The sequence below is a fragment of the Alnus glutinosa genome, chromosome 8, assembly GCF_958979055.1.
Source record: "Alnus glutinosa chromosome 8, dhAlnGlut1.1, whole genome shotgun sequence".
NCBI lineage: Eukaryota > Viridiplantae > Streptophyta > Magnoliopsida > Fagales > Betulaceae > Alnus > Alnus glutinosa.
The window spans coordinates 1,330,402-1,341,818 of NC_084893.1; the positions used below are offsets into that span (position 1 = coordinate 1,330,402).

Below are 11,417 nucleotides of genomic sequence, written 5' to 3' on the forward strand. Positions count from 1 at the left end.
TGCCTTTGTTTTACCATCTTTGTTTTACGGATGACCTTTTGATATTTTCTGCGGGTTCTACTGATTCTGTCCAAGCTATTCTTGGTGCTCTTAATGAGTTTGAGGATCTTTCGGGGTTAAAGGCTAACCCCTCCATATTCTTCATGTTCTACAAATGCCAGAGGGTGTTCCCCTCATCACCAAACGACTCTCTGCTGTGGATTGTGAGTCTTTAATAACCAGGATTTCTTCCAGAATTGACTCCTGGTTAGTAACGAAGTTATCCTTTGCTGGGAGGCTCCAACTTCTATCTTCAGTGCTGCTTAGTTTGCAATTTTTTTGGGCTAGAGTTTATTCTACCTCAACAGATCATCCGGCTTATAGAACAGAAATTTAACCGGTTTCTATAGAGTGGAAGTGATGCGAAGGCTAAGGCTAAAGTGGCTTGGGCAAGCTTTGCATGCCTAAAAAGGAAGGCGGTTTAGGGATTAAAAACATTGAGGTTTGGAACCAAGCTTCTATGTTGAACCATATTTAATTGGAACCTTTTCACCAAAGATGGTTCTTTATGGGTGGCATGGGTTGACATAAACTGGTTGAAGGGGAGGAGTGTGTGGCAGATTCCCATCACTAAGTTGTATTCTTGGAGCTGGAAGAAGCTCCTGAAGCTCTGGGATATGGCTAAAAATTTTATTTGTTTTAAAGTTGGTGATGGAAGTAGAATTTTCCTTTGGCATGATCACTGGCACTCTGCAGGATACTTCTTTGACAGTTTATGATTCCGGTTTTCCTCTTGATTCTAAACTATCTTCTACCATTCTCAATGGAGATTGGTTTTGGCCGAGTGCTCGGTCTGATTCAGTGGTGGAAATCCAAAGTAAACTCCCAGAGGTTGGCCTCGGAGGTACTAATATGCCTATTTGCGATTCCAAAAGTGGCTTCTACGCCTATGCAGAGACTTGGGACAGAATGAGAGATAGGAATCTAGAGGTAAAATGGTGGAAATTTTTTTGGTTTTCACTAGCTATTCCCAAGCACTCTTTTCTTCTTTGGCTGGCATTTCGAGATGCTATTGTTACTAAACATAAGATGAGTGGCTAGGGATATACAGGTGATGTTAATTGTTTGTTCTGTCATGGAAGTATGGAGGATAGAAATCATCTATTTTTTGGCTGCAGCTTTAGTCGGAGAGTGTGGAGATCTATCATGGCTGCTTGCTTGTTTGATAATCCCCTTTATTTTGGGATGATATTATGAAGTGGAGTATTGCTATGCTCCATGGCAGGAATTTAAAGTCGTGCTTGGGTAGACTTTGCTTTGGAGCTGTGGCGTATCACAACTAGCGGCAGAGGAGCACTCCTAGAACAAAGGAAGCTTTGGTGGCTCACATCTTGTGGGAAGTTAGAGCTAGTGTTGGCTAGAGAAAATTTTAAGAACTTAACTAAGCATCTATCTCTTGTGTATAGTTGGAACTTGCAGTCATTGTTATAAAGCAGGTTTTCTTTGTGGTTTCTGGTTTGTAGCTGCTTGTTGAAGTTGGACTGGTTTTTCTGGTCTAGTCTAATGTAAAGACCAAGAAAATAAATAGGGAGATAAATAATTAATTGTATTGACTGAATTTAGTTAGATTAAATTAGTGGGGTCCTGTTGTGATTTTTGAGAGTTGTGGTCTTAAAAAAATAAAGGGAATCTCCATTTGCCACGTGTCTGCAAACAATTGGCTTGGAGAAGATAACATTATCTTCTCCTCCACCACACACACACTGACACGTGTCACCCTTCCCTTCCCATCCTTCTCTTTCTTCTCTTTTCTCCCCTCATTTTTTCACGCACGCCTCCACTGCTTCTTTCCCTTTCTCCTATTTTCTTCTTTCTCTCCATTTTTCGGATACGCACGCCCCCCTGCTTTCCTTCTCCTCTCTTCATCTTTCTTTCTCTCCCTCTCTTCTCTATTTCCCCGACTCCCATCTCTCCCTTCCTTTCTTCTATCACGCACGCCTGAGACACGGAGAGCCCGTGAGAGAGAACCGGTAAGAGTGACCCAGCCGTGAGAGTTCTAGATCGTGATGGAGAGGTTGTAATGCAGAGAACCCGAGTGCGTGGAAGCAGATCCTTGGCCGTGGTGGTGCGGTTTCTGAACTGTGGTGTTCGGACCACCGTTGTACCATGGAGGCAGTGGCTGGAGCAAGGGATTTTGGCCTTGTTTTGGTGAGATTCTCACTTCCCTTGTCTCCGATTTGCTAGATTTCCATTGATTTTCTGTAGATGTGGATTGGAGGGTGAATTTTGTGGGTATGTGTTGGATGGTTTGCGGTTGTCTTGGATTTGTAGGTTTAAGGTTGATATTAATCGAAAATTGGTAAAATAAAATCCCTAACTCTATTTCACTGTATTTTCGAAATACCCATTGTCTAAATAACATGAAATTCGTATCTTGTTCTTAGGGCTTTGATTGGGTTTTGCTTGAGATGAAACCTAGGGTTTGATTGTGATTTTTGGAATGGATTGCCGTGTATCATTGTTCTTTTAGGAGGTTTCAATTTAGATGAAAATCTAAGGTTTATGGTGAATTTATGGATTTGATGGGTGAGTTATTATTTTTGATTTGTATTATTTTTAAGGGTTTTGATAGGAACCAATGGATGATGTTGGATCTTTGATTAGGCTCTTATAGTGTTGTTTTATTGTTATAGGAGTTGGTTTTAGGCCTTTGATGCTTGTGGGTGCCTAGACCCTTGATTGGAGTTGATTTTGAGGATCCCTTTCTATGTGGTAGGCCTTGGTAAAAATCGAATTATGGGCATATGTGATCTTGGAAGTGAAGGGTGGGAATTGTTAGGAGATGTTAGTAAAAGTTATGGTTGATGGAATTATTTAAATTGGAGGTTAGTTATGGTAGCTTATGGCTAGTGCTTTGAGGTGAAGTAAAGGAAGTTAGAAAAGGATTGAATGGTTTGAAGTTAAAAGTGTTTAGATCCTTATTATGTAAAAATGGCCAATACGGTTGAAATAGAGAAATGTAATGGTGATGTCTAAAGGAAATAGTTAAGGAAAAAAATAAAAATAAAAATAAAGGGTAAAGTTTAATATGAGAGTAGATAGATATAAAAGAAATATAAGAATTGATACCGAGTGAGTCAAACAAACATTGATAACATTTTGGATATCGAAATGGACATAATAGAGTTCATAAGAAGTTATGAACTAAAAATGAATAGATCCTAAGTATAATACTAAGATTTGAGGTTTATGTATATACCTTAAGCTCTAATAAACAAATAGGCAAAGTATAATTAAATAATGTAAATTACAATATGTGATTAGAAGTTAGTTTAATAAGAGTTATTAGATTAATATGTTTTATAAGATATAATGTCGTAAAATGATAAATTGTCCAAATAACCCTAAGACAACAAACTCAAAATAGTAATATTATAGAAATATGTGAATAGGTTCTAAAATCAATTAGTAATGTAATTATATGATTAATATGTTTATCTACGTATAATAAAATATCCAAGTGTGTAATGAGACTATATTTAACTTAACAAGCCTTCTATTCATATATGTACATATATGTGTAAATAGACCGAATTCACTTAGTTAGCCTAAGTGGATAAGCAAACTATAAAACCTAATAGATAATAATGATAATAAGGTGACTAAGTACCCACTTCACTAATCCGTGTGTACATGATATTTATGTGTATCAATTGATTAGGTTTAAGGTTGTATGTGTATATGTGTAAATGTATATATATACATGAATATGTATATGAGTTAAATATATGTTGTTAACTTAATAGAAAAGCAACAAGCTATAAAAAGGATTAGCAATAATAATGTGACACAACAATAATAAACAAACTAATAAAATAGTAAATGCATATTCTAATTAAATAACATGATATAATAAGAACATATAACCAATGATTAACCTAATGGTAGCCAAGGTACTTAGTTGGTTCTAGAAGCGAGTAAAGCGACGTGTGAGTACGCGGGTAGTTTATGTGTATTAGAGTATAGGTTCAATAGCATAGTTTAACGTCCTAAATGGTTGCAGGCACGTGCCGTGATTGGAGACTTCAACGTGTTCTCCAACCTAGAGTTCAAGTAACTAGAACACGGGGGAAATGTTTGAGTCAAGAGTCCGATGCAGCCAAGGTGAGTATTCTACTCACTGAGAAGTATTATTTTCATATATGATGAATTGTAAAATGTATAATGTTTTACAATCCTGAACCAACTGTATGTTGATTATGATCTATTTTGGATGCTTTGAGTACTTTTGAGTATATTGAAATTATGATGATGTTTTGAAATATGAATATGATATGTGATTTTAGAGCAAGTATAAATTGGAGATTTAAGTTATGAAAATTGTCTAAGAAATGTCATGTAGAACTGTTAATGTTTATAAAGAAAGCATGTGTTAAAAACATGATTATGAAATTAAATGTATAGTATTTAAGCATGAGCATTGAGCATTGAGCATGAAACATGAACGCATAAACAAACTATTAGGGGGATCTATGCCCTATAGGCATGAACTAGAAGGGGGACATACGCCCCAGGGGGATCTACGCCCCAAACGCATGAACTAGAAGGGGGACATATGCCCCAGGGGGATTTACGCCCCAAACGCATGAACTAGTGGGGGATATATGCCCCAGGGGGATCTACGCCCCAAACACATGAACTAGTGGGGGATATACGCCCCAAGGGGATGTACGCCCCTTACGTATGAACTAGTGGGGGGACATACGCCCCATACGAACACACACATGAACTATGGGGGGACCAACGCCCTAGGGGGATTTACGCCCCATACGAACGTACACATGGACTAGTATTGGGAGATTTACGCCCTTTAGGAACATACACAAGAACTAGTATTGGGGAACCAATGCCCCATAGGAATACAACAGAAACTTACATGAGCATGTATAGCATTGTTTTCATGAGTGTGATGTTTTTATACTATGAGTAGTTTTGCTAGACGTATTAGTATGCATAAGAGTCTCAATGGAAAAGAACTTATGTATATTTATATCGGATGGTTGCATGATTTAAATGCTATTGTTTCCTATAACGAATCTTCTACGTATAATCTTAGCTGTCTAGTATGTTTAAACGTTTTCTATTTGTCGGTGTTTGCTATATCAGCTATGGGGGTTTTTAAACAAAAGTTTATAAAATTGGTGGCTGTTATAGTGTACGCATGACTAGAAAAGAAAAGTTGGTTCTTTGCGAAAACTCAGTGAATAGTATACCTCTGAGGTCTTAGTATATTTATGTATGCTAAGATGGTGGACTCATAATTCCACCTATACGGATGTGGCAAACCCCCACAACCGTATAGATGTTCCTTTGGCTGCAGGTACTCCAGTCTTAGGGGAGAGTGTTGTAGATGTGCACTTGGGATAATATGACCTAAGCTCGCTGCGACGGTCGTAATGGTTGGACCACAGTTGTCCACTATTTTATAGGTTTTGTTTATGGCTAGTGACGCTTTAGTCACTTGTTATTGTATAAGTCATTCCTGTTGTTTAAATATTATGTTGATAGGACTTAAACATATAGATGTTAAATGGCTCTGTATTGTAAATAATTTGTAATAGATGTATAAGCTATGCTTTTAGCTATTCAGGTTTATGTTTCCGCTGCATAGTTAGTTATATGTTATACTCTGATTTACCAGGTGTATTTATTATGGGATATATACCATATGTTGGCTTTGCGACGCATCGTCGTGCCACTGTGAGGACTCGTTTATGTTTGTAATAATAATAATAAAAAAAAAACGAGTCGTCACAGTCTAATGTCTTGGAGTTGTTAGGTTGTTGTCTACTGCTTTGTTGTTGCAGTAGTGTTTTCAGGTGATTGTATATCCTCTGTTTTTGTTTTGAATTTGTTCCAGTTTTTACTTAACTAAGCATTTATAAGATTTAAAATCATGAAAAAAAAAAAAAAAAAAAAAAAAAGGGACAAAGAAAACTCTGTGGTTTTCCCCTTTTGAAAGGATTAGTTGTTTATAGCTTATTAGCTGTTATTATGTTGGGGACTTATCTGCATTTGTTCAAAATACACGTAACCGTGAGTGTAAAATAAAAAAAAATAGTCTCATATTGAAAAGACGTTTCAAGTGTAAGTGGTTAATACAGTACAATTAGACATAAACTTAAAGACTTAATTAACCTTTTGAATTGGACATGTCATATTATGGTCTCACTGTAAGATTATCAAATGTCAATCTCTCTAACAGTATTATGGAGAAAATTGTTTTTATTAGGACCTATTATATAATTGGGCTAGCTATATGTGGACCACATTTGATAAGAATGCACTTGGGCTTGGGCTAAAGAGTTATGATATTTAAATTCAAAATTAAGTGGGCCTTAATTGGTGTTTTAATTGAATGGGCATCCATAAAAGGTTGCCTTTGATAAAAAGTGACATTTCATAAAAAGTTATGACGGTTGGTCCCTATCTCTCTCTCTCTCTCTCTCTCTCTCTCTACATGTATGCAAGAGGGGCCCTATATCTTATTCATGCTTAAAGAATTATCTTTCTCTTAAACTAGTTCACATCGAATATTTTTTCTATCGTACTATTCTTGCAGCAGTTGTGTTACGTGCCTACATAACATGGGATGAAAAAGTAACAATGAAATAGGTTTTGGGTAGGATAATTCGAGGAATCTTAGGCCTCCATAATTTAGGATAATTTGAGGAACTCTTAACACCTCCCAAAACAACTATTAGAGTTGATATAATTAATTAATTCTTGCTTATTTTATTCATCAACCCAATGAGTTTATATAGGATTACGTAGAAATGTGAACTACTCTCAGAGAGATGTACCCTACCACTAACACTTAACTATTAAAGATAATGATAAAGATAACAACATCCAATGAGATAATCTCTCCCGGAACTTGTATGATTTTCTACAAGATGCTGAGTTGTGGTGTATTTCATGATATTAACAGTCGCATTTCAACTGGAAAAGAAGTATGTAGTCTTCTACTACCTTTAATTTCTCTACTGAAACCAACGCTAGCATGTTCCAGTTTCAATAATTACATTGGGTTACATGTCCTTGTTATGCAATCACTTTTTTTTTTTTCTCAACAGGCAAGCATTTATCATGCAACCACATTTGATGCCGATGGTCAGGAACTGGCAATCAAAGTTTATAAAACTTCTGTTGTGGTTTTGAAGTACGTCCAGGGGACCCTTTTTTGGCTTGATATTGAATTTAACTTGCAGCTCATGAGTCCCGATAATGAATTTAGCTTGCTTGCTGTTCTAAACTATAGTTATGTACATAGTGACTACTGTTGTAGATATGGATAGTACTGTGGGAGTAATTCCCAGTAGAATGGAAACCATGGGCCAAGAAATAGATGAGGTAAGTTTATTGCAAGGGAAGTGACATGTTATTTCATGACAAGTACCAAACAGAGCCTTCGTTATAAGCCTACTGCCGTTGAGACTGCTGGTTGAATTAGAATAAATGGTTTTTTTGTCCTTAAATTACACGGAAAATTGCAGTGTGGCTTTGGGCATCTTGAGACCTGAAAAGGCTTGGATTAGCAAATGGTAGAAGTGGGTGTGGGGTTTGTTGTTGCCTAGGCCCAAGACCAGGAGGGTCACCGTGCACCGACACCTAGGTAACCAGGTACTCCATATTGTGATAATGTTACTTGCATACTTCAAACGGCTGGAAAAAGAGATAATGAGAATTCCCATATCAATGGAGACCGGCTTATTCTTGGTTAGAATCTTTGGATCAAGATGAGGTGGTGAGGTAGAAAGAAATTTCTGGCTGCCGAAGTCAAAGGGTTGAATAAGTGAAACGCTGTGTTTGGATCAATAATGGGCTTTTGTCCTACGTGATTTAGTGGGTTGTTTTTGTGTAATAACTGATTGTAATTGGTTACTTTGTAGTTAGGGGCTCGATCACCTGTCTACAAAAAGCCCATACACGAAGAAAGTTTACCCAAAATTGTTTCTTGTAAATGGCTTACATTCTCGCAAGATAACAATTAATGATCCCAAACTGACATCTACAAATGTAAAAGAGATAAAACATAACCAATTGCTAAACATTATCAATGACGACATGGCCGGGCACACTTTGAGGTTTAATTAAGCCACTAAACACGTCATTATCAGAAATGCTCATTCAATTGGTATGTACCAATTCATTTTACAGTTTCTTGTTTCTTATATAGTTATATATTCTATTTCTAAGCCAATGAAATATTGATTAAAAAAAATGAACCTTTGGCTTTACCTTTTATAGCAGAGGAAGTATGACCATCAGGCTTACTTGATTGGGCAGAGAGGCCTACGTACATAAACACATGGTTCCATCCGGCTGATATAGACCATAACTCCTTTCCAATTTCGGCCCAGGCTTCAAATCCTCATTGAACAAAGCAAATAAATAAACTTCAAGAGTCATATTAGGCCTCAAAGGTGTTCCTTCATTTTGAAATTGTCGTCTCACTAGATTCCCATTGTAAGTGACGGCATTCTCTAAGGTTGCACCAATTGCAATGGGATCTCCTTTTGATGGCCAACTAGTCTCAGAAACCTGAACTTCTATTCCACCAAAGCCTATCCTAACAATAGCATATATGACTGCATCTACTTGAGCATACAGAATATTATCATATTGTAGGTTGGTGTGTGGGTCCATGACTCTTGTTTTAAAACCAAACAGAACATAATCTAAAGAAATACTATTTGGATTGTCCTTGTAAGCAAAAAATGGATCCGAAAGGGAGCTTTTGTGTTCCTCGGGAACTGTAGAAGTTATATCATTCGTAGTATATATGTTGCTTTTGAAAATCCCGGCCGAATGTGGATATGACTTTTCAAGAACCTCTAAAGAATTAGGCGTAGAGACTTGAATGTTTGATTCTAGGCCTAGCTGGAGTAGAATACCATGAATGTGTACGTACCACGGCTGGAACAAGATACGCCAATAGGATATTATCTTCATGGGTGAAAGATCTCATTTCCTACCGTTATCTCGGTGATTCTAGTGGCAGGAAAATATGGCTTAATATGTGTGGTAACCTATTGAGGGGCCTGTACTTGTAATAGGCAAATTAAATGCACTCAAAACTTGGAGATTTGTGTCATAAATTTTTATTTTTGTAAATTGAAAAGATGTAAGCAGATCGAGTAGCTTCTTGGGCAGTGGCAAATTATCACCCACTCTACCAACGTTCATTCTAATGATTTGAATTCTGGAAAGCCAAAGTATGAAGAAACACAAGCAATGAGAACAATAAGTGCTTCATAATTAATGATCATAATTTGTCAGATGAAAATTAATAGATTCATCTAGAATAACCAATAGGCTACGAAGTAGAAAACATAAAAACATAAACAGAACCGCAAATAAAAACAAAAACTAAGAAACATGTTTTGTAGATTGCCATTGAGAGAGAGAGAGAGAGAATATTGAAGAGTTTTAAGCTCAAGCAGAACAAGAGTTAAACTTAGCAAGAGAGACACAAAACACGAATGAATGAAGCGTTGATAGGTTCGTTGCTATGCTAGCTCTTTATAGAAGAAGACCCATAGAGCCGCTATGACAAAATTGGTTATCTAATGATGACAACTACCGGGCCTGTCGGCACTCGCTTACCCACTCTGATAAAGATATAGATATCGTAAAAGGTGACGAAAGTACATCTCCATTTATGTCTTTTTGACGGATACAACAAAACAAAGGAGAACGACAGTAAATACATCTCCGTGGTGTCATCTACTACTACCTTTTCCATCTTTAATGTCATTTAGAGAATATTCGTGTCTTGATTGTTCTGACTTTACACTGCACTTGTACACGTAAGGTGTAAAGCTTTATATGATTACTACAGTTTTTTTTAAAAAATAAAAAAATAAATAAAAAAAATCAATATTTTAATTCCTTTCGGCTTGAAAATTCTAATTAAGAATATTATTTACTTTAATTGGGGATATATATATTTATGTTTTGGACAATATGGTCATGGAAAATGTGCCTTTTAAATTTTGAAAAAACATCCTTGAAGCTATTCCTCCGCTCAACATTAGATGTCAGTACTAGTGTACCGTGATCTACCTATAATTTTTTTTTTTTTAATAATGTTTTTAGATGTTTCATATCATGATTTGATCTTTTGATGTGATTTCTCTATTAGTATGATGATATATATGATTTAAATTTTTAAGATGAAGCTCTCATTACGTTAAATTTGTGTTCTAAATTTGTAATTGATTGATTTTTTTTTTTTTTTTTATGACTTGATTTTTTTTATTTTTTATTTTTTTTTAACAAAAGATTTGAGAATTTCATTGATGAAAAATCAAGAGTATAAAGCTCTTACATCACAAAGCATAAAGTTCTACAAAATCATAGCCACATGCTATAAGAATACAAAATCATATTTACAAACAAAATTCTTACAATAAAGTACTATCTATGACTTTCATCTTCCGCTAACTCATGTATAAAAATAGTTAAAGAGCAAATTTACTCCGAGCAGATTACATCTAAGACAATGGTAGCCAAATATCATAGAATCAACCCTTTACACCGAACTATCCAAGCCGTGAGCAATAACCCTTCACACCTGACTAACCTTCATCCCATAGATCGTCTATGAAGGTAGATCTATAGAGAAGAAAACTCTTATTCAAAACAAAAACACAACCAGCAAACAGCAGCAATTGCCATAGAAGAGATGAACGGCACAATACGAAGGTAGATAGACGTATGCAAAGTGGAGATACCAAAATTGCTGATATGGACGGAGAATACCTGCAAACAAAAGAAAAAACTAGAATGAGAGGGGGAGGGTAGAAGCGAGGAGTAGAAAATGAAAGGGATATGAGGAGGGAGTAGATCTGCTCCCTCCTCCTCTCAGATCTCTTTGTCACATTTTTCAAATCACATGGGTCACCATGACTTGATTTTTTTTTAAGTATGTAAAAATGTCGAATACTCATTAGAAGGCTTTTTGAGTTGCCCACAAGAAACAAAGAAATACTAGGCTCTTTTGGGTCTTGGGCTTTTGGATGCATGCCTTAGGTAGGACCTTTGCTTTCATAAGAGTGGTAGGCAATATCACCTGAGAATAGGATCATCTACATTTTATTTGAAATTTCATAGTTAAGTTTTAAAGTTTGTGTATTTAATAATGTATATGAATTCAATATTGACACATTTTTTTAATACTTTAAATATCTGAAATCATATATACCGTTAAGTATACCAACTTTAAATATTGACCATAAAATCAATAATATTAATTTAATTTGAAAATAAAGGGGTCCATATCACTTGTTATCCACCATATCCCTCACCTTATGCTCCCCAACAACCACTCGATCACGTCATCATCGTCATGGGCAAATATTATGACTTTATAA

At 36.0% G+C, this 11,417-nt stretch overlaps 1 protein-coding gene, 1 long non-coding RNA gene and 1 pseudogene across 3 annotated transcripts in view; 2 read left to right on the plus strand and 1 right to left on the minus strand.

Moving 5' to 3' along the window:
- LOC133876490 (uncharacterized) overlaps positions 1 to 7,563 on the plus strand; it is a 53,622-nt gene extending 46,059 nt beyond the window's left edge. For both annotated transcript variants that reach the window (XR_009901550.1, XM_062314779.1), the window contains one exon: positions 7,116 to 7,563. Coding sequence is in view for 1 of the 2 variants with exons in the window: in XM_062314779.1 (XP_062170763.1) it covers positions 7,116 to 7,337 (222 nt within the window). In the remaining variant the exon portion in view is untranslated. The remainder of the gene's footprint in view (positions 1 to 7,115) is intronic.
- Positions 1,827 to 5,647, plus strand: LOC133875766 (uncharacterized). The gene is made up of 3 exons (XR_009901483.1): positions 1,827 to 2,187; positions 4,043 to 4,143; positions 5,342 to 5,647. It is a non-coding gene; the product is annotated as an uncharacterized LOC133875766 (long non-coding RNA).
- Positions 7,564 to 8,334: 771 nt separating the features above from the next.
- Positions 8,335 to 9,228, minus strand: LOC133875079 (glucan endo-1,3-beta-glucosidase 11-like; annotated as a pseudogene).
- Positions 9,229 to 11,417: the final 2,189 nt, after the last annotated feature.